This window comes from Ranitomeya imitator, chromosome 3 (genome assembly GCF_032444005.1).
Source record: "Ranitomeya imitator isolate aRanImi1 chromosome 3, aRanImi1.pri, whole genome shotgun sequence".
NCBI classification, from domain to species: domain Eukaryota; kingdom Metazoa; phylum Chordata; class Amphibia; order Anura; family Dendrobatidae; genus Ranitomeya; species Ranitomeya imitator.
Genome location: NC_091284.1, coordinates 427,580,115 through 427,605,495, shown reverse-complemented (window position 1 = coordinate 427,605,495; position 25,381 = coordinate 427,580,115). Strand labels below are relative to the sequence as shown.

The window sequence follows — 25,381 nt, the reverse complement described above, 5'->3', positions numbered from 1 at the left end:
TGTCAGCGCCGGCCAGCCGTAAAGCAGATTACAGCGGTGACGTCACCGCTGTGCTTTACGGCCAGCCGGCGCTCACAGTCAGTGCAGGAAAGTACAGCGCCGGGGGACAGACACCGGAATGTGAGTATGTAGTGTTTGTTTTTTTTTTACATTAGCACTGGTAATCAGGGTAAACATCGGGTTACTAAGTGCGGCCCTGGGCTTAGTAACCCGATGTTTACCCTGGTTACCCGGGGACCAGCATCGTTGGTCGCTGAAGAGCTGTCTGTGTGACAGCTCTCCAGCGACCACACAGCGACGCTGCAGCGTTCGGCACCGTTGTCTAGATCGCTGCAGCGTCGCTAAATGTGACGGTACCTTTACACTTTTAAGCAAAAGAGCAATCTATCAGAGTTCCAGATAAATCTCCACTCTGAACAATACGTCTCATTTGTCAGACTGACTCCACCCGAAGGGGCTAATTAATGAGCCGCAGCTGGAGGGCAGTCTTCATGGAGACAATGTGCTGAATTAACACCTTGTGTCCTCCTATGGATGGAGTAGTTAAGTTGCAAAGAAAAGTGAAACACTTGCTTATTGAACCAGAAAATGGAAAGCATGCTTCCAAAGTCACTCTGAAGCCCGATCATAAGGCTCTGTGCAGACAAGACCTGCAACTAACTAAAGTCCATTCATGAGATGTAGCCTGGACATATGGCCCCACCATAGCCTAGAGGTCCAAGGCCTAGCTGCAAATAGGTTCCAGGTACAGCTTTGGCACAAAGGCCTGAGACTAGAGTCAGCCCAGAGGCCCCGGCCATCGATGCAACATTAAACCAAGCACTCACCTGTGCTGGCTCCATACCTGCTAGAAGACAGGGGGAGCTGGTAACGCCGAGAGGCTACCGTGGAAGGAAGCGGCGTCCATTCAGAAATGCTGCATTACTGCCTGTGCCCCCTTCCGTGTTCCATTGTGGAACGCACGCCAATCCTATGTGCCGGCGCTCCTCTCTGACATCACTGGGAGCGCAACGGCCTTCACCACACGACTTTCGGAAGTAGCGGTGTTTTGCCGGTCAGCGTCCGAGCCGAGAGCCCCCCACTGGGAGGAAGCGGCTCTACCCAGGAGCCCGTCCGCTCGACTGGTCTCTGGGGCTGAGGGACCCCCCATCGGGGAGTTTCTACCCTGGGCTACTTGACAAGGGAAAGGATTGGACCTGCCGCACGATCCCCCTAAGCCCATTACACAGGCTGATGGCTGAGGAACCTCTCAAAGAGGAGTCGGCCATGGTCCGTCTGACCGGGAAAAGGGAAGGCTGAGATCCCCGAACTCGGAGTCCATCTGGTACAGCACTGATAGCTGAGGGACTTCTACCAAGTGAGGTATCGGCCACGGACCACTTGACAGGGGGAAGAGAATCCACAGGATATCTTCGCTCTAGGAGCAACCTCTCATACAACCGTCCCTGTAGGGACAGGAAAAACACTGGAGGGTGGAGGTGGGAGGGTCCTTTTAACCTCTCTATGATCCTGTCCCGCTATAGGTCAAGGAAGGACGTCCTCCATGGTGCTGTCCTGAGGGACGTAATGGAAAATATTGTTCACAGTGCTATCAGATTTTTTATTTCTTTTTTTATCGGATAGCACTCAGCAGATTTACATGCTCAGGGGACTCTGGCCTTAGCATCTCCTTGGATGAAGGCCACATTATCATATTTTGAGCTGTAAACCTCAGGAACCCATATCTCAGCAATGCAGTGGAGAAAAACAATAAACAAAGTTTAATTAAGCGATTCAGCTCCTTTTTAGTAAACAATACAATTAAAAAGAAAAAAAAAAGTCACTGAAAGGACTTCTTAAGCAGCCTTGGATACATATATTTTTAAAGGGGAAATCAACTTTACAGCAACTTTTCAGAACTGTCCTATGTGTACATGAGAAAAAAAAAAAAAAACACTATCATTTGCCATTGAATGACAAGTATACTGCATTTTCACCAATTCCCTGCAGGCGCAATCTAAGTTGCAATTGACTTGGAGCTGCTTGATATGGTATGATAAAAGAAAAAAAAAAATATATCAGCTATCTGCTAAATTTGAGAAATGCAAGTAAAATCTCAGTTAGGTGCACGGATAACTCCAGAATGGTTTTCTGAGTAATGTGGAGTGAAGAAAGAATTTTGTTGTCCGGCATCAGATGAAATAAAAAAAAAAAAAAAAAAAAAAAAATCAGTTTAATGCCATCTTCATTAAAACGTTAATTAAGAAAACATGGAACTTGAGACAAATGTCAGTTTTTCAATCCCAAGTGTTTTTAGTCATAGTAGTGCTCAATCGCAAATACCAAGAATAGATAGTCTAAAGTAATCCAAGGAAGTGTGTCCACCCTCCACACATGAAGGGAGTCATTCCTTCATTATCTGCTATGATGTCTTCTACACAAAGCACAACACTCAGGGAGGCATTACTGCTCTTCACTCCTTAGTTAGGCCAAAGATAGAAGCAGCGTGGAGGAAATTATGCAGAAATACTAAATGGTGTAGATGTGATTCCAGCTCAGGAGTGAGGTAAAAAAGTCAAAAATATTAAATGGAACCTGTCTTGTCTCCCATGTCCTCAAACTTAGCAGCATTCATATGTATTACTAAATTCCCTGCGTAACAAGCCTCGTATCCTGTTAATCACCTATGGGTGTGAGAATATGATTTGTAAGAATCAGCGTCATCACCAGGTTTCTGCAAAGCTCTCATGCACATGGCTTTCTTTGGGCACGTCACGGCGACTCTGAAGCCAGTTGTGATTTGATTGTTGTCCATGTTATATGGCCGTCTAATATGATGGCTCATGTGTGTGAGTGGCAGCTATTCTAATTAGAATAAGACAGATGTGAGACAACACCTGAGCAGGCACATATCTGTAGGCACGACATCACCGACCCCGCTCACCACCCAATGCGGAAGCTGAAAGGACCCATTTACCCATTTAAACTAGTTTGTAAGTGCAGGTAAGAATAGTTACCATATATTTGAAAACGCAAGATGATGCCAAATATCTATTTTTTCTTTTTAATCAGCCAGATTTAAGAACTGATCAATAAAAGCAAATGGATTTAACAGATTTGGAAGTGTTGAATTATGCATTTCTTTGCACATGTTTAAGTCATGGAAGCCAACAGGTGACAATACATTGGAGGAGATATTGATTTTAGTGATGTTTCACCATTTTTGTATTTCACCTAATAAAAAAACAAAACAAACAAACAAAAAAATTTAGGAGTATCAGATTCCAGTATGTACCTGCTGCAATGGCCCCCAGCACAGGTTGCAGAAGGACGACGAGGGGGTAGTTCCACGCTCCAATGACGAGGACAACACCAAGCGGTTCATAATTGATGTATACATCATCTTGCATTGTCATCAGGTTCTTTTTCACGTGCTGAGGTGCAGCCCAGTTATGGAGATTGTCAATGATCAGATCAAGTTCAGCTAGAAGACCCATGATCTCTTGAGCATATGAAGCACAACCACACTACACAAAAACAAACATATTGTTAGGTCTGGCGATGGGACAATTTTCATTTAGCAAACAGAAGACATGTAAGTACCTAAATGAGAATTTCTCATGTAATAAGGTATTTCTCATTCTACACAATTATTTTACAGCAATATGAATTACTGAAGGTGAAAAACAATTCCCTTTATATAATGTGTAGGTTTAACACTAACAAATACCACTGTTTGAAGCTGTGTGAATATGTCGTATAATTTTGCAGTGTTTGAAGCAGGGTTGTATGTGTATACATAGTGATGGAGATTATCAGGCTTTGTCCCTCAGCTAATAAACCGATAATTACTAAAGAACCTTGTGCAAGTCAGCTTTTAAGGCCTCCTTGAAGGCAGCCTCATTCTCAATCAACATTTTCTTTATGGCCTGTAGCTGTTGTAGCCGGAAATCCACTGAGCGCGTCTTCCCAGTGGCAAACGCTTGCCTTGCGGAGTTCACAATCTTTTTCATCATGTCGTCTGGTAAGCCTGAGAATGAGAATACGTAGTAAGATGAGTACTGACAATGAAGGTAAATCTACTAAAGTGGCAAGACCACAAAGCAGCACAAGTATATAACACTAACAAGTTTATATAATCGGTTTTCTATATGCATCATAATATAGTTTCTAATAAAAATGGCTCATACATATGTCACAGTTCACAAAGTACAGTATAGTTTACACACTGTTCCCTCCACATTGACAGGTATAGAACTCTGATCTGCCTGCTGTACATTTAAGTGCTCCAAAGTTGACCGTCCCCTCTATTTCAGGCACTTAACGAGATCGTGTGGTGAAAAGAAGTTATCATCTATTCATGGGAGAGGTGGCTGGAGATGAGCAGATCACTTCGCCCAACCCTAGGGCACAGGCTGGGCCCAGTTCTCTGTTTCTTCTTATCCTGAAAGATCCCAGGCTCGGATGATGATTAGCTGGGCTAGCAAGACCTCACCTGTGCGCCACATAGAGGACGTCATGCCAGGCCGGCGAATCAAACACTGCGGTGGGGAACCTGGAAGATCAGGAGGTTCACAATGCTCCCATCAACAACCAGATAACACTGACATGGACTGTGGATGCGCTAAGCAAACCGCTCATCACTAATGAGAACTTATTGATTGGTAGAGGTACAACTGCTGGAAACCGCACCGATCATCAGAATGGGCAATTGTTATCCCTGTAAGGCTACGGTCACACTATCAGTATTTGTAAGCCAAAACCAGGTGAGGAACAATCAGAGGAAAAGTATAATAGAAACACATCACCACTTTTTTTTATTATTATTATTTATTTATATAGCACCATTGATTCCATGGTGCTGTACATGAGAAGGGGTTACATACAAGTTACAAATATCACATACAGTAAACAAACTAACAATGACGGACTGATACAGAGGGGCGAGGACCCTGCCCTTGCAGGCTTACATTCTACAGGATTATGGGGAAGGAGACAGTAGGTTGAGGGTTGCAGGAGCTCCGGTGTTGGTGAGGCGGTAGCTCCGGTGTTGGTGAGGCGGTAGCTTCGATAGTGATGAGGCAGCAGTGGTGTCAGTGCAGGCTGTAGGCTTTCCTGAAGAGATGAGTTTTCAGGTTCCGTCTGAAGGATCCGACTGTGGTTGATAGTCGGACGTGTTGGGGAAGAGAGTTCCAGAGGATGGGGGATATTCGGGAGAAGTCTTGGAGGCGATTGGATGAGGAGCAAATAAGTGTGGAGGAGAGAAGGAGGTCTTGGGAGGACCGGAGATCACGTGAGGGAAGATATCGAGAGATTAGTTCAGAGATATATGGAGGAGACAGGTTGTGGATGGCTTTGTAGGTCAGTATTAGCAATTTGAACTGGATACGCTGAGGGAATGGGAGCCAGTGAAGAGATTTGCAGAGGGGGGAAGCGGAGGAGTAGCGAGGAGAGAGATGGATTAGTCGGGCAGCAGAGTTAAGGATGGACTGGAGAGGTGCAAGTGTGTTAGCAGGGAGGCCACAGAAAAGGATGTTGCAGTAGTCAAGGCGGGAAATGATGAGGGCGTGCACAAGCATTTTAGTAGATTGGGGGTTGAGGAAAGGACGGATCCTGGAGATATTTTTGAGCTGGAGGCGACAGGAGGTGGAAAGAGTTTGGATGTGTGGTTTGAAGGACAGGGCAGAGTCGAAGGTTACTCCGAGGCAGCAGACTTCGGGTACAGGGGAAAGCATGATGTCATTGACTGCGATAGATAGGTCAAGTAAGGAAGATTTGTGGGATGGAGGAAAGATGATGAGTTCAGATTTGTCCACATTGAGTTTGAGGAAGCGAGAGGAGAAGAAGGAGGATATGGCTGATAGGCACTCTGGGATTCTGGACAGCAGAGCGGTGACGTCTGGGCCAGAGAGGTAGATCTGAGTGTCATCAGCATAGAGGTGGTACTGGAATCCATGGGACTTTATGAGTTGTCCCAAGTCAAGTGTATAGATGGAGAAGAGTAGGGGTCCTAGAACAGAGCCTTGGGGGACTCCAACAGAGAGAGGGTGGGATGAGGAGGTAGTATGGGAGTGGGAGACGCTGAATGTACGGTTGGAAAGGTACGAGGCGATCCAGGATAGGGCGAGGTCTTTGATGCCAAAGGAAGAGAGGATCTGCAGTAGGAGGCAGTGGTCAACTGTGTCGAAAGCAGAGGACAGGTCTAGAAGGAGGAGTACAGAGTATTGTCCAGTAGCTTTGGCGGTAAGTAGGTCGTTAGTGATTTTGGTCAGGGCAGTCTCAGTTGAGTGATGGGGGCGGAAACCAGATTGTAGATTGTCGTACAACAAGTTAGATGAGAGGTGGGAGGAGAGTTCAGCATGGACGTGCTGCTCCAGGAGTTTGGAAGCAAATGGGAGCAGCGATATTGGGCGATAGCTGGACATAGCAGTTGGATCGAGGGTTGGCTTTTTAAGGATAGGCGTGATTGTGGCATGTTTGAACGCAGAGGGGAAGGTGCCAGAAGTTAGTGATAGGTTGAAGAGGTGGGTTAGGGATGGGATAAGTGTGGTGGTGAGGTTGGGGAGGAGGTGGGATGGGATGGGGTCGAGCGCACAGGTGGTGAGGTGGGATTTGGAGAGGAGACAATTAAGTCCCCCTTCAGTGATGTTGGATAGGGAGGTTATGGGGTTTGGGCATTGGTCTGGTATACAAAGGGGTTGTGGTGGTTGAACAATAAAGTCTTGCCTTGTCTGGTCAATCTTATTTTTAAAGTGTGTGGCAAAGTCCTCAGCAGAGATGAGGGAGGTTGGAGGGGGCAGTGGGGGGCGGAGGAGGGAGTTAAATGTTTTGAATAACTGTTTGGGGTTGTGGGATAGGGAAGATACGAGGGTTGTGAAGTAGGCCTGTTTAGCAGAGGTGAGTGCAGATTTAAAAGCGAGTGTTGCTTGTTTGAATACAGTGAAGTCGTCTTGCGAGTGTGTTCTCTTCCAACGCCGCTCCGCAACCCTGGACACTTGCCTTAGCTTTTTGGTGGTGTTATTATGCCAAGGTTGTCTATTGATACGTCACGCTCTGCCATGGACGAGAGGGGCAACCGTGTCAATAGCTGATGCGAGGGTGGCATTGTAGAAAGCAGCGGCACTGTCTGTGTCGTGGGGTGAGGATATGGATGCCAGTGGTAGGATGGAGTCAGAGAGTGTGCGGGTGTCTAGGTGTGCAAGGTTTCTGCGTGGGTGCGCGTGTTGCTGGATATGGATGATTGGTGTGGAGGACAGGGATGAGAAGGTGAGCAGATGGTGGTCGGATAGAGGGAGAGGGGAGGTGGTGAAGTTAGATAGAGAGCAGAGACGGGTGAATACCAGGTCTAGTGTATGCCCATCCGTGTGGGTGGCTGCGGAGGACCACTGAATAAGTCCAAAGGATGAGGTAAGGGACAGAAGTTTGGAGGCTGTTGACTGAAGGGTATCAATGGGGATGTTGAAGTCACCCATGATGATGGTGGGAGTGTCAGCAGAGAGAAAGTGAAGAAGCCAGGTGGAGAATTGGTCAATAAAGGGAGTGGCCGGGCCCGGAGGTCGGTATATGACGGCCGCTTGGAGGTTGGAGGGAGAGTAGATGCGGACAGAATGGACTTCAAAAGAGGGGAGGATAAGGGAGGGAAGAGGTGGGATTGGGTTAAAGGTGCAGTTTGAAGAAAGGAGAAGACCCACTCCTCCATCATGTTTGTTGCCGGGTCGAGGGGTGTGGGTGAAGTGGAGGCCTCCGTAACACAGCGCAGCAGGGGAGGCGGTGTCAGAGGGTGTTAGCCATGCTTCTGTGAGGCCAAGGAAGGCAAGATTGCGGGAGAGAAAAAGGTCGTGAATCACATGAAGCTTATTGCAGATTGAGCGGGCATTCCAGAGTGCTCCAGAGAGAGGGAGCAGGGGGGTGGGCGTCAGGGGCACGGGTTTTATGTTGGAAAGATTGCGGAAGTTCATGTTGGATAGGGAGTGATAGGAGGGAGTAGTAATGGGAGGTATGAGCAGTGAGGAGAAGGAGAGAGAGAGAGAGCAGGTGGGAGAAAGAGTGGCCGACTTGTTTTATGTGTTTGTTGGACAGATTTGATGTTGAGGAGCAGGTCAGCAGGGGAGGACAGGTGGGGAGGTAAAGGCCCCTTCACATTAAGCGACGCTGCAGCGATACAGACAACGATCCGGATCGCTGCAGCGTCGCTGTTTGGTCGCTGGAGAGCTGTCACACAGATAGCTCTCCAGCGACCAACGATCCCGAAGTCCCCGGGTAACCAGGGAAAACATCGGGTTACTAAGCGCAGGGCCGCGCTTAGTAACCCGATGTTTACCCTGGTTACCAGCGTAAAAGTAAAAAAAACAAACACTACATACTTACCTAACGCTGTCTGTCCCCGGCGCTGTGCTTCTCTGCACTCCTCCTGTACTGGCTGTGAGCACAGCGGCCGGAAAGCAGAGCGGTGACGTCACCGCTCTGCTTTCCGGCCGCTGTGCTCACAGCCAGTGCAGGAGGAGTGCAGAGCACAGCGCCGGGGACAGACAGCGGTAGGTAAGTATGTAGTGTTTGTTTTTTTTACTTTTACGCTGGTAACCAGGGTAAACATCGGGTTACTAAGCGCGGCCCTGCGCTTAGTTACCCGATGTTTATCCTGGTTACCAGTGAAGACATCGCTGGATCGGTGTCACACACGCCGATCCAGCGATGTCCACGGGAGATCCAGCGACGAAATAAAGTTCTGGACTTTCCTCGGCGACCAACAATCTCCCAGCAGGGGCCTGATCGTTGGTCGCTGTCACACAACGATTTCCTTAACGATATCGTTGCTACGTCACAAAAAGCAACGATATCGTTAACGATATCGTTATGTGTGAAGGTACCTTAAGAGGGAAGGGGAGATGATTATTAGGTTAGGGAGTGCTTGGATTTGTGATAGCGAAGGAGAGAGGGGACTAGTGGAGCAAACAATGTAGGGGCATAAGTAAACATGGCAAAGAAGTAAGATGGGTTAATAGAAAAGCTAGATCCAAGTAATAAGAAGTGCTTACTCGGAAGACACACCCAGAAGAAACGGAACATAGAGTGTGGTCCTGACTCCTGCCGTGACTAACTGCCGTTGAAATAACTGCGGCGTCTGTATGCTTAGCTGCCGTGATGCTTTGCTGCAGAGATGCGCGTGCCTGACCCCACAAGCGTGCACCCCTTAAGATGCGACTAAATTTATAGGACTGACTAAAGGATCAGGTGAGAGGGATTGTGGGTCCTTATTTGGGATAAATTAGAAATTGGCCAACACCCCGGGGGAGGTTACAAGATCAAAGGCACTAGACCTGGCTGCAAACATTTGCTCTAACACCTTGAACACAATAACGTCTCCTGTGACCCCAGCATGGATGGACAGCAGTAAAGGCCCCTTCACATTAAGCGACGCTGCAGCGATACCGACAACGATCCGGATCGCTGCAGCGTCGCTGTTTGGTCGCTGGAGAGCTGTCACACAGACAGCTCTCCAGCGACCAATGATGCCGGTAACCAGGGTAAACATCGGGTAACTAAGCGCAGGGCCGCGCTTAGTAACCCGATGTTTACCCTGGATACCATGCTAAAAGTTAAAAAAAACAAAGACTAGATACTTACCTAACGCTGTCTGTCCTCCAGCGCTGCGCTCTGCTTCTCTGCTCTCCTCCTGTACTGGCTGTGAGCCGGAAAGCAGAGCGGTGACATCACCGCTCTGCTTTCCGGCTCACAGACAGTACAGGAGGAGTGCAGAGCACAGCGCTGGAGGACAGACAGCGGTAGGTAAGTATCTAGTGTTTTTTTTTTTTTTACTTTTAGCATGGTAACCAGGGTAAACATCGGGTTACTAAGCGCGGCCCTGCGCTTAGTTACCCGATGTTTACCCTGGTTACCAGTGAAGACATCGCTGGATCGGTGTCACACACGCCGATCCAGCGATGTCTCCAGGGAGTCCAGCGACTAAATAAAGTTCTGGACTTTGTTCAGCGACCAACGATCTCCCAGCAGGGGCCTGATCGTTGGTCGCTGTCACACAGAACGATTTCATTAACGATATCGTTGCTACGTCACAAATAGCAACGATATCGTTAACAATATCGTTATGTGTGAAGGTACCTTAAGTAATACAATGCAACAAATGCATTTAGCATACAGTCAACAGGCACATTAAAGGGAAAGGTGCAGGATTAGAGGCGGCAGATAACAGCGAGTAGCAGAGACACTTCTGTACTTATCACCCACTCCTGGTTTTGGCTTACAAATACTGATGGGAAATACTGACCAAATACTGATAGTGTGACCGTAGTCTTAGAATGGAGAATCAGTGCGCATGCGCAGTCTCTGAGCCAATCATTCTCTTTGGGGCTCCAGAGTGCTGCTTTCCAGCTTTTTCCAGCATCCCATAAAGAGTGAAGCAACGGTTGGGTGTTCGATCTGCTGCTCCATTTTCTAACAGGTATAAAAGTTCCCCTTTGAGAAATTCACAATAATAATTCCACCGATCAGTGAGGATCGCAGACGACTGACAACCACCAATCAGCAAGTCATTACCCATCTACTGGATAGGTGATAACTTTCTTTCACTGGACAATCCCTTTAAACTAGCCATACACATCACATTTGTGTTGTCAGCAACCGCTGATTTTGGCTGGACTGTCAGCCAATCTCAAGGTACTCTCCTAAATCTCATTTGACAGATTATAAGGGGTAAGGGTACCGTCACACAGTGCAATTTTGATCGCTACGACGGCACGATTTGTGACGTTCGAGCGATATAGTTACGATCTCGCAGTGTCTGACACGCTCCTGCGATCAGGGACCCCGCTGAGAATCGTATGTCGTAGCAGATCGTTTGAAACTTTCTTTCGTCGTCTAGTGTCCCGCTGTGGCGGCATGATTGCATGGTGTAACATATATCGTATACGATGTGCGCATAGTAACCAACGGCTTCTACATCGCACATACGTCATGAAATTATCGCTCCAGCGTCGTACATTGCAAAGTGTGACAGCAGTCTACGACGCTGGAGCGATATTGTTACGATGCTGGAGCGTCACGAATCGTGCCGTCGTAGCGATCAAAATGCCACTGTGTGACGGTACCCTAAGAAAAGAATAGGGCGGCTGAATTTCAACATGCCAATCTATTGCAAAAAATAAGCCACAGTCAGATGTCTGTACATGCACGCTTGCCTGAGCTGAGCATACAGGTGTGTTCATTGGGTTTGGAAATATAGCTATCAGAAAATTAGTGTTTCAGCAGATGCTTGAGAAACTTACTGATGTGGCGGTTATCACCTATAATATAGAAGGATTAAAGCTCTCTGGAAATCCACACCCTGTTTCTGAAAAACAAAGATTATGTTTCAGCAGGAGAAAAAAAAAAAATTGTTGGATGCCAAGATCTATTGATCGCCTGGTTTATTTGCATGCATTTGTTAATAGGGTTGGGTGATTAAAAACCTGAACTGGAGTGTTCATTACACATGATCAGTTTTTTTTTTTTATTAAAAAGGGGCAATGTTCACTGCAATTTTAAAGAAATAAAAAATAAGGATTATGAATTTTAGCAGGGAGATGGAGAATGGTGTACTGTGTGGGAAGTAACTGCTGAGAGAATTGTTATGGCTTCCCCATATGCTTTTGATGAGATTTTTCCCATTTTAAAGGGGTTCTCTGAGGAGATAGAAAAAATTTTGTACTGTCCCTGCCCTCATGAACTATAAAGATGAGATATCCAGTGCAGTTCCATTATCTTTTTAACACTTGTAATTTCATGTGACAGGAGCTGCTCCTCACTACTGTCCGGCACATTACATCACACATCAGTTTGCAGCTCCCCCTGTGAGTAACAGCAAGTCCGAGGTGAGGGGGCATAGGCACACCCCCTGTTCTCTACAGAGAACCAGCCATTTTTAGGAGACTGGCTGGTAGTTAGAGCATGGAGCTGCACACTTCTGTAATGTCCCAGATGGAGGGGTGAGCAGTGAGGAGCAGCTGCTGTCACACCAGACCCCTGATAAGGTCTCTCTGCAGTCCAAGTTGAGGGGGGCAAGGCCTGCTCCCTGCTACTAGCCCTGCAGTGAGGGAGACATTATCAGAGGGCTGGTGTCTGCTGCTATTAAAAGTCAGGAGCAGGCCACCACCCAACCACTCCCCCTCTTCTGGGACTAGCCATTTCTCACAGGGGAAAGCTGCACACTCATGTGTGATGTATTGTCCCAGACAGGAGGGGGGAGCAGTGAGGAGCAGCTCCTGTCACATGGAATTACAAGTGTTCTAAAGATAATAAAAGTGTACTGGGCATCTCAATTTTATAGCTTATAAAAGCAGGCACAGTGCAAACATTTTTTTTTTTAATCTCCCTGAAGTAACCCTTTAATTACTAAGTGACCGTTACAGCCCACAGGCGTTGCTCACAACTTAGAAATTAAATGGCCATTCACTAATGTGTATAAGCCTAAATATTTGGTTTTATTACATTTTACACATTTGTGAATCACGTACGTATTCTGATTTTCAGAGACAAACCTATTAAAGTCCATAGTGATAATCACATGTCTGGGTTTTTTGCAGACTGAACACAATGGGTGTGCGATCTATTTTTAACATTGTACTTGATAGGATAATCTTTGCAATTTTTTAATCAGAAATTCACTGATGAAACACTGAAGCAATGAACAAACAGTAATAAAAATCTGATCCAGCACTCTGATCAAACTTGGTCTGTTTTTTGTCTTTTTCTTTCACACGTGTAAATAAAAACCAGGATATCTGAATGAAGCTTTAATGTGCATTTTGGACACATTCACACTTCATATGAAAGGGGTGGGGGGAGTTAGAATGTAATAACCAACACACACTAGCTGTGGCTTAAATGGTTAAAATATGAAAAGTCTGTGTGGTCTCAGCCATGCATGTGTACACAAAGTTGTATCACATGATGATAAAAGGGCTCCAGCTGCAGTTTTCTCCTAGGACTTATAAGAAGCATATGAGCTAACCATCAGCAGTCCTGAGAAAGCGGTCTCTTCGAACTCACCCAGAAAACCACATTGAATTTCTTGGATAAGCAGAACATGGATGTTTACTTTCTTAGGAAGAGAAGCTGCTGCTTGTCACCTAGTAAAGCTTTCCTCCAGAGAAGGACAAATCCTGTGTTGCTGCCCCAAACCATCTTATATCATCAGTCCTTGGACCAGTTCAGCAAGACATAGCGGATAAGGACAACTTTAGCTGAGGTCATGGACTACAAGGTAACACAAGCCTTGATGTTCTGGTGGATCTATAAGGCTGCCATCACACTAGCAGTATTTGGTCAGTATTTTACATCAGTATTTCTCAGCCAAAACCAGAAGTGGGTGATATATACAGAAGTGGTGCATATGTTTCTATTATACTTTTCCTCTATTTGTTCCACTCCTGGTTTTGGCTTACAAATACTGATGTAAAATACTGACCAAATACTGATAGTGTGACGGCAGCCTGATCAGAATAATTCATGGACTGCACTATTATTACTGGCTATAGTGACAGGATCCCAACAGTGGATCTCATGGCAGGTGTGACAGCTTTAGTTTAGTATACTGCAGCCCATAAGGCCACACATGAGATAACATTTGGATGTCAGTCATCTATCCTGATACTTTCATACACATGGGGACTCCGATGCCGAAATTCCATTTACTTGAGCCTTCTTTCCCCCTGCCAAAATAACTTGTTGGGTTAGAGTCAGGAGACCCCCATACACATCAAATGGTTGGCCACCAAGCGCCTATACTTGGCTTGGGCAGTAATTCTGTGCCGACAGAGTCCGCCAGAGACAGGCAAGAGCTGCGCTCAGCTGGGCCCATTAAAAATGAATGGCCACCACTGATGACCACCACTTCATTGAAGAGCATCTCTTCTTGGGATTGTGGGGGGTCCCAGCAGTCGGACTGCCAGCGAAACTTGAGACACCCTTTTAAAGGAAAAAATATGGAGGCATGTTCTACTCTGGTCTATTTTGTGGACAAATGGTGATGGGTCAAATACGGCCAGCATGTCCATGTCAGATTGACGTTTAGGAAATCTCCATCTCATTACTTTTGGGTACAAGTAGAACAGATGCTGCATGGATGATAAATAGGGATAGATGAACCAAAACTGGAGCAGCACAATGATAACAGGTCTGTCTGCAAACGGGATACGTAAAAAGGCCTAGAAGGGAGCGGTCCATTTCTATAAGGCGCCATAAGACAGGCGGGAGAGGGGATAGCGGTACCACCCGGGAGCTGCCACAAGGGAGGACCAGCAAATTGAGGCAAAAAGGTTTTATTTAACCCCTTCCCGACCTGTGACACAGCGTATGCGTCATGAAAGTCGGTGCCAATCCGACCTGTGACGCATATGCTGTGTCACAGAATGATCGCGTCCCTGCAGATCGGGTGAAAGGGTTAACTCCCATTTCACCCGTTCTGCAGGGACAGGGGGAGTGGTAGTTTAGCCCAGGGGGGGTGGCTTCACCCCCCCGTGGCTACGATCGCTCTGATTGGCAGTTTCACTTTCAACAGCCAATCAGAGCGATTTGTAATATTTCACCTATTATAACTGGTGAAATATTACAATCCAGCCATGGCCGATGCTGCAATATCATCGGCCATGGCTGGAAACATTGATGTGCCCCCACCCCACCGATCGCCCCCCCCCCAGCCCTCCGATCTGTCCTTTACGCTGCTCCGCTCCCCTCCGTCCTCCTGTCCGCTCCCCCCGTGCTCTTGTCCGCTCCCCCCGTGCTCCAACCACCCCCCCTGCACTCCGATCCACCCCCCCTGCAGTCCGATCCACCCCCCGATGCTCCAATGCACCCCCCCGTGCTCCGATCCACCCCCCGTGCTCCGATTTACCCCCCCATGCTCCGATCCACCCCCCCCGTTCTCCCCCCACACCCCATCATACTTACCGGGCCTCCCGTGGTCCGTGGTCTTCTTTCCTGGGCGCCGCCATCTTCCGGCCGGCAGATTCGTTTCAAGTGCATTTTGATCACTGCGATAAAACCTATCGCAGTGATCAAAATAAAAAAAAAATACTGAATGACCCCCCCCCTTTGCACCCCCATAGGTAGGGACAATAATAAAATAAAGATTTTTTTTTTTCTTCCACTAAGATTGGGGTAAGAATTAGGGTTAGGGGTAGGGTTAGGGTTAGGGGTAGGAGTAGGGTTAGGGGTAGGGTTAGGGCTAGGGGTAGGGTTTCGGTATGTGCACACGTATTCTGGTCCTCTGCGGATTTTTCCGCTGCGGATTTGATAAATCCGCAGTGCTAAACCACTGCGGATTTATGGCAGATTTACCGCGGTTTTTCTGCGCATTTCACTGCGGATTTACAACTGCGATTTTCTATTGTAGCAGTTGTAAAACCGCTGCGGAATCCGCAGAAAGAAGCGACATGCTGCGGAATGTAAACCGCTGCGTTTCCGTGCAGTTTTTCTGCAGCATGTGTACAGCGATTTTTGTTTTCCATAGGTTTACATTGAACTGTAATCTCATGGGAAGCTGCTGCGGATCCGCAGCGTTTTCCGCAGCGTGTGCACATACCTTTAGAATTAGTCTATGTGCACATGGTGCGGATTGGCCGCTGCGGATTCGCAGCAGTGTTCCATCAGGTTTACAGTACCATGTAAACCTATGGAAAACCAAATCCGCTGTGCCCATGGTGCGGAAAAGCCGGATTACTCACCGGTAATACTCTTTTAGTGAGTCCACGACAGCACCCCACTGGAGAGAGGGATCCGCCCCGCAGGAACAGGAAACCTACCGAGAAATAAAAGGGGGCGGTCCGCCTCTCCTCCTCAGTTTTGATTTCAGAGTACCCGGAGGACCGCCAGTATTAGGCAAATATAATTTATTTCATTTTCAAACTTATTTGCTCATATATGATTAAAAGAATTTTACTCAATAGTAAGTACTATATTAATATAGGGAGGGATATAAGAGGGTGCTGTCGTGGACTCACTAAAAGAGTATTACCGGTGAGTAACCCGGCTTTTTCCCTTTCGCCACGACAGCACACCACTGGAGATCTTACAGAGACCATCACCTAGGGGGGGACCACCGTGCTGAGGACAGTCCTGCCAAAGTCTAGGTCAGAAGTTGACGATAGGTCAAGCCTATAGTGATTATAGAATGTAGAGGGATTTGACCAAGTTGCCGCCTTACATATAGTCTCAATTGGGACCTCTCCCCTTTCTGCCCAGGAAGATGCCATAGCTCTGGTAGTGCGCGCTGTTATGCCTTCCGGAGGGTTTTCTTTACTCGCGGAATAGGCCAGTCTGATAGACTCTCTGATCCACCGGGATAACGTGCTTTTCGTTATTCCATGACCCTTCTTGTGACCCTGGAAGGAAATAAACAGAGCCCTACACTGTCGCCAGCTACAGGTTCTTTCAATGTACTTTAACACTACTCTTTTAACATCTAGAGTGTGGTACTTTTGTTCTTCAGGAGTGGAAGGATTACTGAAGAAAGTGGGCAAGATTATTTCCTGAGACCTATGGAATGTCTTAGCTACTTTGGGAAGGTAGGAAGGGTCTGGTTTAAGGACCAACTTATCCTGAAAGGTTAACAGGAAAGGTGGATCTATAGAGAGTGCTTGGATGTCACTGATTCTCCTGGCGAAAGTCAGTGCTACCAAGAGGGCCGTTTTTAGTGATAGGATCTTGATTGGTATTGAATCTATTGGTTCAAATGGAGAGTCTGTTAGGGCTTGTAAAACTAAGTTTAGATCCCAGGGAGGAACTCTAGGTATATTAACTAGATTTATCCATTCACAGGCTGTAATAAATCGGGATACCCATCTATTCCCCGCAATGTTATGGCCATAGAGAGCTCCTAGTGCTGAAACATGAACTTTTAAGGTGTTTGCAGTTAAACCTAGTTCTCTCCCTTTTTGAAGAAATTCCAGGATAGACTATCGGAATTTCTGACGTGTTTGAAGATGTATGGAATTGTAAGAATTTCTTCCATATTTTTGTGTAAATTTTTGTAGTGGAAGGTTTTCTACTCTGGAGGAGTGTGTTTATCAATCCCTCCGAGAACCCCCTTGATTTTAGCATCTGCCTCTCAAATTCCAGGTCGTGAGATGTAGACTGTCCACTTGAGGGTGGAAAAACGGACCTTGGAAGAGAAGATTGGGTGTTGAGGGGAGGACCCAAGGATCTGAGACCGACATGGTTTGCAGCCACGAGAACCATGGTCTCTTAGTATCACCCTCGCTCCTTCGGTTCTGATTTTGCGAATGACTTGGGGCAGCAGTATGATCGGCGGAAAAGCATATGCTAGACTGAACTGCCAAGGGGCTTGGAGAGCGTCCAGAATGTCCGGATGATCCGCTAGAGATAGGGAGGCAAATTTCCGGACTTTTTTGTTTCTCCTTGTGGCGAAGAGATCTACTTGAGGTTGACCCCATAGGGATACTATATCTCGAAAAATCTGCTGGTTTAGGTACCACTCTCCTTGTTTCAAGGTGTGTCGACTTAAGAAGTCTGCCTGCTGGTGGTTTTCCCCTCTTATGTGCAGTGCAGTAAGGGATGTTAGGTGACTTTCTGCTAGATTCAGGATTTCTGTAGCAGAAGACATCAGAGTCTCTGATTGCGTGCCTCCTTGCCTGTTTAGATACGCCACTGTGGTGGTGTTGTCGGAAAGGATTCTGACGTCTTTCCCTCGTAGCTGTGGGAGAAAATGGCATAAGGCGTATTTTACTGCATTTAATTCTTTAACATTAGAGGAATAGCAGCTTTCCTCCATGTTCCAAAGCCCTTGGCAAAAATCATTCCCCATATGAGCGCCCCATCCATGAGGACTGGCGTCCGTGGTTATGGTATGAGATGGCGTTATTATCCATGGAACACCACTCATTAAATGGTCTGAATTCAGCCACCACGTTAAGGAAGTTAAAACTTCCTGAGATAAGGTTATTTTCACATTTAGGTGACCAGATAACCGTCTATCTTCTTGTAAAATCTGGTGTTGCAGTGTACGGGTATGATGTTGAGCCCATTTTACCGCAGGTATACAAGAGATAAGAGATCCTAGTAAGGACATAGCTTGTGTTAGGGATATACGTGGATTGTTTATCGCCGCTAGGACTTTGTGTTTGATCAGTAGTATTTTTACCTGAGGCAGGAGACACTTTTGAGATACGGAGTCTAGATGGAACCCCAAGAACGCCTGGCAGGATAGCGGAGTGAGTCTGGATTTGTTGGTATTGATTATCCAGTCTAAATCCTGTAGAGAGGAAATTGCATGAGCCAAACGATCAGCACATTGAGTAACTGAATTTCCAATGACCAAAAAGTCATCCAGATAGGGAACAATTAAGGTTTCTTTTTGGCGAAGGTAGGCCATCACCTCTAGCATTATCTTGGTAAAGATCCCCGGTGCTGTTGAAAGGCCGAAGGGCATGGCTGTATATTGGAAATGATGAATCTCGCCGTTGATTGTCACTGCTACTCTGAGGTACTTTTGGTATCTGTCATGGATAGGGAGATGATAATAAGCATCTTTCAAATCAATGCCCCCCATCATACAGTTTGGAAAGAGGAGTTTTATAGTGGATCTAATGGATTCCATCTTAAATGTATGGTTTTTGACAAATGAATTGAGCTTTTTAAGGTTTATGATGGTCCTGAAAGAACCGTCGGGTTTAGAAATTAGGAATAAGGGAGAGTAGAATCCTCTGCCTTCCTGTCCCTCTGGGACTTGGACTAAAACCCGCTTTGATAATAGGGTTTGAATTTCTAGCTCTAGAGCCTGCTGTTGTGCGGGCGAGCTGAGGGATGTTATAATATATGACTCGTGGGGAACACGAGAGAATTGTAGTTTAATTCCATCTCGGATGATGTTTAAAACCCACGAGCTAGATATTACTTTTTCCCATTGGGTGGCGAAAAATTTCAGTCTGCCCACTACTGGTATATCCTCAGAATTTATTGTCTTTTGGGGGGTTGGGTCTTCTAAACATGGTACCTCTTTGCCTGTCCTCTTTAGCAGTCCATGTTGTAGACCTATCCGTTTGCCTCCTTTTACCAAACGGTCTCCTCTTAAAGGCTCTCCTGTAAAAGGGAAAAGAGGAATCAGGGAAAGCTTTCTTCCTGTCCTTTGCCTTTTTGAGTATCTCATCTAAGGTCTTGCCAAAGAGGTACTCACCCTCGCATGGGATTGCGCATATTTTGGATTTAGACTGCGCGTCCCCTTTCCAACTTTTCATCCAAAGTGCGCGTCTTGCATTGTTCACAAGACCTGCGGATCTCGCTGCTAACCGAAGAGAGTCGGCAGATGCGTCCGCCATAAAAGCTGCTGCTCCACGTATTAAGGGGATGGCCGCTCGAAGTTTCTCTCTCGAAACTTTATTTTCGATCTGCTGGTCCAACTGATCAATCCAAATGATCATTGACCGGGCAGCGCAGGTGCTGGCTACTGCAGGTTTAAAAATTCCTGTAGACGCCTCCCAAGATCGCTTAAGGGATGATTCAGCTTTGCGATCTAATGGATCGACCAGAAGTCCCGCATCCTCCACAGGCAGAGTGGATTGCTTGGAGGTAGAAGCTACGGCTGCATCGACCTTAGGCACTTTGGTCCATGTAAGGAGCTCCTCATCACTAAACGGATATTTACGTTTAGATGCGGAGGGCAAAAAGCTTCTTTGATCCTGCTTCTCCCACTCTCTTTTAATTAATGCTTTCACCGCTGGTATAACCGGAAAACATCTCCTCTTTTTCTCTGCCAAACCCGCAAACATAATTTCCTGCGTGGTTTGCGCACCCTTTACCTCCTCACACCCCATGGTATTGCGGATTGATTTTACCAAGTTGTCCACACTGTCTAAGGGGAAACATGAACGCCCCTCGATTTCTGAGGAAGATGATGATGATGATGATAGGGAGGCTTCTGACAGTACAGTCTGGTCACTTTCGGAGTCTGACATAAGTGTTGGTGTTTTGGACTTAGCTTTACGCGGTTTTTCCTGGGTCATATTTTTAAGCTCCTCTCTAATAATGGCCCGTAAGTCCGTAACGAACACTGTCGCTCCCTGAGTTGTTTCCTTAAAACAGTCTTTGCACAGTTTTTTGGGGTATGAGTCCGGAAGGGGCTGGCTACACAAGGCACATTCCTTATGCTTGGACTTCTGTCGTTTTTTAGACTGGGCGTAATAAGTAGCGAGAGAGAGAGAAAAGAGAGAGAAATAGGGAGACAGCGTCAGCTTAATAGGCAGAGTTTAAACACTCACCCAGTGAAGCGAATAGTACCGGATCAGAAGGCCGAGATCCTGTTCTGGAACCGTCACTCTTACGAGCAGACTCCGAGGATCCTTTGGTGTGATCTTTGGTGGGGGGCACTGGATCTCCAGCTGTGGGGTCCATGGCACCTGGGGATGACATCTCTGCATCGCCGCATTATTGTTTCTGGGCGTTTTTAAATAGTGCGCCCTTTTTCCTCTTTTTTTTTTCTTCCCCGCTGCGCAATGCGCATGCGCGGGTTGCCGCTGGCTCCCCCGCCCCAGATCCGGCCTAGGCGCCCCGGAAGTGACTCCTTCAGTTCCGGGGAAGCCAGTATTGCGGCGGTCGGCGCATGCGCGGTCCGGGATTCAGCGCCGGACCGCAATGGAGGTTCTCTTACCCGCTCCTGGCCGCACCGCTCGCAGGAGAGGACGCCAGGCGGCCCTCCCCGGACCCGGCCGTCTGCTCCATCCATCAGCTGAGGAGGGAGCCGTCTAACGGAACTCCCCCGACGCTGCTTCTGAGCTGCAGCCCCTGCCGTTCTCACGGACACCGCACAGGCGGCATGCTAGCCCAGGTATGTTGAAGTCGTCCTGTCGTTCCTGGATTGTTCCCGCAGGAACAGGAAACCTAAACTGAGGAGGAGAGGCGGACCGCCCCCTTTTATTTCTCGGTAGGTTTCCTGTTCCTGCGGGGCGGATCCCTCTCTCCAGTGGGGTGCTGTCGTGGCGAAAGGGAAAAATACCGCGCGGAAACGCTGCGTTGTATTTTCCGCAGCATGTCAATTCTTCGTGCGGATTCCGCGGCGTTTTACACCTGTTCCTCAATAGGAATCCGCAGGTGAAATCCGCACAAAAAACACTGGAAATCCACAGTAAATCCGCAGGTAAAACGCAGTGCCTTTTACCCGCGGATTTTTCAAAAATGATGCTGAAAAATCTCACACGAATCCGCAACGTGGGCACATAGCCTTAGGGTTAGGGTTGGAATTAGGGTTGTGGTTAGGGTTGTGATTAGGGTTATGGCTACAGTTGGGATTAGTGTTAGGGGTGTGTTGGGGTTAGTGTTGGAGGTAGAATTGAGGGGTTTCCACTGTTTAGGCACATCAGGGGTCTCCAAACGCAACATGGCGCCACCATTGATTCCAGCCAATCTTGTATTCAAAAAGTCAAATGGTGCTCCCTCACTTCCGAGCCCCGACGTGCGCCCAAACAGTGGTTTACCCCCACATATGGGGTACCAGCATACTCAGGACAAACTTCGCAACAATTACTGGGGTCCAATTTCTCCTGTTACCCTTGTGAAAATAAAAAAATGCTTGCTAAAACATCATTTTTGAGGAAAGAAAAATGATTTTTTATTTTCACGGCTCTGCATTGTAAACGTCTGTGAAGCACTTGGGGGTTCAAAGTGCTCACCACATATCTAGATAAGTTCCTTGGGGGGTCTAGTTTCTAAAATGGGTCACTTGTGGGGGGTTTCTACTGTTTAGGCACACCGGGGGCTCTGCAAACGCAACGTGACACCCGCAGACCATTCCATCAAAGTCTGCATTTCAAAAGTCACTACTTCACTTCCGAGCCCCGACGTGTGCCCAAACAGTGGTTTACCCCCACACATGGGGTATCAGCGTACTCAGGAGAAACTGGACAACAAATATTGGGGTCAAATTTCTCCTGTTACCCTTGGGAAAATAAAAAATTGCAGGCTAAAAGATCATTTTTGAGAAAATAATTTTTTATTTTCATGGCTCTGCGTTATAAACTTCTGTGAAGCACTTGGGGGTTCAAGGTCCTCACCACACATCTAGATTAGTTCCTTTGGGGGTCTAGTTTCCAAAATGGGGTCATTTGTTGGGGATCTCCAATGTTTAGGCACACAAGGGCTCTCCATACGTGACATGGTGTCCGCTAATGATTGGAGCTAATTTTCCATTTAAAAAGCCAAATGGCGTGCCTTCCCTTCCGAGCCCTGCCGTGCGCCCAAACAGTGGTTTACCCCCACATATGGGGTATCAGCGTACTCGGGAGAAATTGCCCAACAAATTTTATGATCCATTTTATCCTATTGCCCATGTGAAAATGAAAAAATTGAGGCGAAAAGAATTTATTTGTGAAAAAAAAGTACTTTTTCATTTTTACAGATCAATTTGTGAAGCACCTGAGGGTTTAAAGTGCTCACTAGGCATCTCGATAAGTTCCTTGGGGGGTCTAGTTTCCAAAATGGGGTCACTTGTGGGGGAGCTCCAATGTTTAGGCACACAGGGGCTCTCCAAATGCGACATGGTGTCCGCTAACGATGGAAATAATTTTTCATTCAAAAAGTCAAATGGCGCTCCTTCCCTTCCGAGCCTTACCATGTGCCCAAACAGTGGTCTACCCCACATGTGAGGTATCGGTGTACTCAGGAGAAATTGGACAACAACTTTCGTGGTTCAGTTTCTCCTTTTACCATTGTGAAATCAAAGAAATTGTTGCTAAAAGATAATTTTTGTGACTAAAAAGTTAAATGTTCATTTTTTCCTTCCATGTTGCTTCTGCTGCTGTGAAGCACCTGAAGGGTTAATAAACTTCTTGAATGTGGGTTTGTGCACCTTGAGGGGTGCAGTTTTTAGAATGGTGTCACTTTTGGTTATTTTCAGCCATATAGACCCCGTAAACTGACTTCAAATGTGAGGTGGTCCCTAAAAAAAAATGGTTTTGTAAATTTTGTTGTAAAAATGAGAAATCGCTGGTCAAATTTTACCCCTTATAACTTCCTAGCAAAAAAAAAATTTTGTTTCCAAAATTGTGCTGATGTAAAGTTTACATGTGGGAAATGTTATTTATTAACTATTTTGTGTCACATAACTCTCTGGTTTAACAGAATAAAAATTCAAAATGTGAAAATTTTCAAAATTTTCGCCAAATTTCCATTTTTATCACAAATAAACACAGAATTTATTGACCTAAATTTACCACTAACATGAAGCCCAATATGTCACGAAAAAACAATCTCAGAACCGCTAGGATCCGTTGAAGCGTTCCTGAGTTATTACCTCATAAAGGGACACTGGTCAGAATTGCAAAAAAACGGCAAGGTCATTAAGGTCAAAATAGGCTGGGTCATGAAGGGGTTAATTCTAGAACTTTATTATATAAAGGAGTTGTCAGCAGAAAAGCTCTGCTGTAATTCCAGTAATGATAATCCTGTCTGTGCTGATAATGTATCTGATGCAAGCATTGCCCAATCCCTGTACAAGTGTCACCAGACGGTGCGGCCAGGAGCAGGGCTGGAGCCTATGCCCACACAGTGCCCAGAATGAGGGGCTGCCTGCTATCCCCGCCATCAGCCGAGTGCACAATCACTGGGATATGGAAATGGGCACAGCCCTGACACATGGCGGAAGGGACGTCCTAAAACAAGGCGCACAGACGAGGAGCTGTCCGGGCACACGCCGAACGGCAGCAATGTCGCCGGGATGCGGACACACTCCAAGCAGCCAGGTATGAAGCAGAATATAGAAGTAACGCGTATCACGACATAACTCGTAGCAAACACTCACCTGCTCGCGACTGTATGAGACCAACCCCGTCCGGTACACTGACACCGACTGAAGTCCAGGAAACCGTCCTGACCACGCCCACACTGTAGTCACATGACCACGGCTGTGGAGCAACGCTGTGACTGGAGGTGAACGTGAGGTTGGGAGTGTGATTGTTGTTTCTAGAGGCAGAGAAAGGCGCAGTGTGTGTCTGTGTGTGGTTACCACGGGAGGAAAGTCAGGCAGTGTGTGTCTGTGTGTGGTTACCACGGGAGGAAAGTCAGGCAGTGTGTGTCTGTGTGTGGTTACCGGGGGAGGAAAGTCAGGCAGTGTGTCTGTGTGTGGTTACCGGGGGAGGAAAGTCAGGCAGTGTGTCTGTGTGTGGTTACCACCGGGGGAAAGTCAGGCAGTGTGTCTGTGTGTGGTTACCGGGGGAGGAAAGTCAGGCAGTGTGTCTGTGTGTGGTTACCACCGGGGGAAAGTCAGGCAGTGTGTCTGTGTGTGGTTACCGGGGGAGGAAAGTCAGGCAGTGTGTCTGTGTGTGGTTACCGGGGGAGGAATGTCAGGCAGTGTGTCTGTGTGTGGTTACCGGGGGAGGAATGTCAGGCAGTGTGTCTGTGTGTGGTTACCGGGGGAGGAATGTCAGGCAGTGTGTCTGTGTGTGGTTACCACGGGAGGAAAGTCAGGCAGTGTGTGTCTGTGTGTGGTTACCGGGGGAGGAAAGTCAGGCAGTGTGTCTGTGTGTGGTTACCACGGGAGGAATGTCAGGCAGTGTGTGTCTGTGTGTGGTTACCACGGGAAGAAAGTCAGGCAGTGTGTGTCTGTGTGTGGTTACCACGGGAGGAAGGTCAGGCAGTGTGTGTCTGTGTGTGGTTACCACGGGAGGAAAGTCAGGCAGTGTGTGTCTGTGTGTGGTTACCGGGGGAGGAATGTCAGGCAGTGTGTGTCTGTGTGTGGTTACTGGGGGAGGAATGTCAGGCAGTGTGTGTCTGTGTGTGGTTACTGGGGGAGGAATGTCAGGCAGTGTGTGTCTGTGTGTGGTTACCACGGGAGGAAAGTCAGGCAGTGTGTGTCTGTGTGTGGTTACCACGGGAGGAATGTCAGGCAGTGTGTGTCTGTGCGTGGTTACCACGGGAGGAATGTCAGGCAGTGTGTGTCTGTGTGTGGTTACCACGGGAGGAATGTCAGGCAGTGTGTGTCTGTGCGTGGTTACCACGGGAGGAATGTCAGGCAGTGTGTGTCTGTGTGTGGTTACCACGGAAGGAATGTCAGGCAGTGTGTGTCTGTGTGTGGTTACCAGGGGAGGAATGTCAGGCAGTGTGTGTCTGTGTGTGGTTACCTGGGGAGGAATGTCAGGCAGTGTGTGTCTGTGCGTGGTTACCACGGGAGGAATGTCAGGCAGTGTGTGTCTGTGCGTGGTTACCAGGGGAGGAATGTCAGGCAGTGTGTGTCTGTGTGTGGTTACCTGGGGAGGAATGTCAGGCAGTGTGTGTCTGTGCGTGGTTACCACGGGAGGAATGTCAGGCAGTGTGTGTCTGTGCGTGGTTACCAGGGGAGGAATGTCAGGCAGTGTGTGTCTGTGTGTGGTTACCACGGGAGGAAAGTCAGGAAGTGTGTGTCTGT

General features: G+C 47.3%; 1 protein-coding gene across 5 annotated transcripts in view; it reads right to left on the bottom strand.

The window, feature by feature from the left end:
• ALDH3A2 (aldehyde dehydrogenase 3 family member A2) overlaps nucleotides 1-23,994 on the bottom strand; it is a 97,662-nt gene extending 73,668 nt beyond the window's left edge. For 2 of the 5 annotated variants that reach the window (XM_069757241.1, XM_069757239.1), the window contains exons 1-4: nucleotides 23,780-23,872; nucleotides 11,262-11,326; nucleotides 3,840-4,009; nucleotides 3,275-3,506 (exon numbers count right to left, since the gene is read on the bottom strand). In XM_069757241.1, coding sequence (XP_069613342.1) covers nucleotides 3,275-3,506; nucleotides 3,840-3,995 — 388 coding nt within the window. In that variant the 5' untranslated portion in view covers nucleotides 3,996-4,009; nucleotides 11,262-11,326; nucleotides 23,780-23,872. Of the gene's footprint in view, nucleotides 1-3,274; nucleotides 3,507-3,839; nucleotides 4,010-11,261; nucleotides 11,327-15,698; nucleotides 15,784-23,779 lie in introns of those variants that run through there. The other 3 variants (XM_069757240.1, XM_069757243.1, XM_069757242.1) reach the window with 3 other exon arrangements.
• Nucleotides 23,995-25,381: the final 1,387 nt, after the last annotated feature.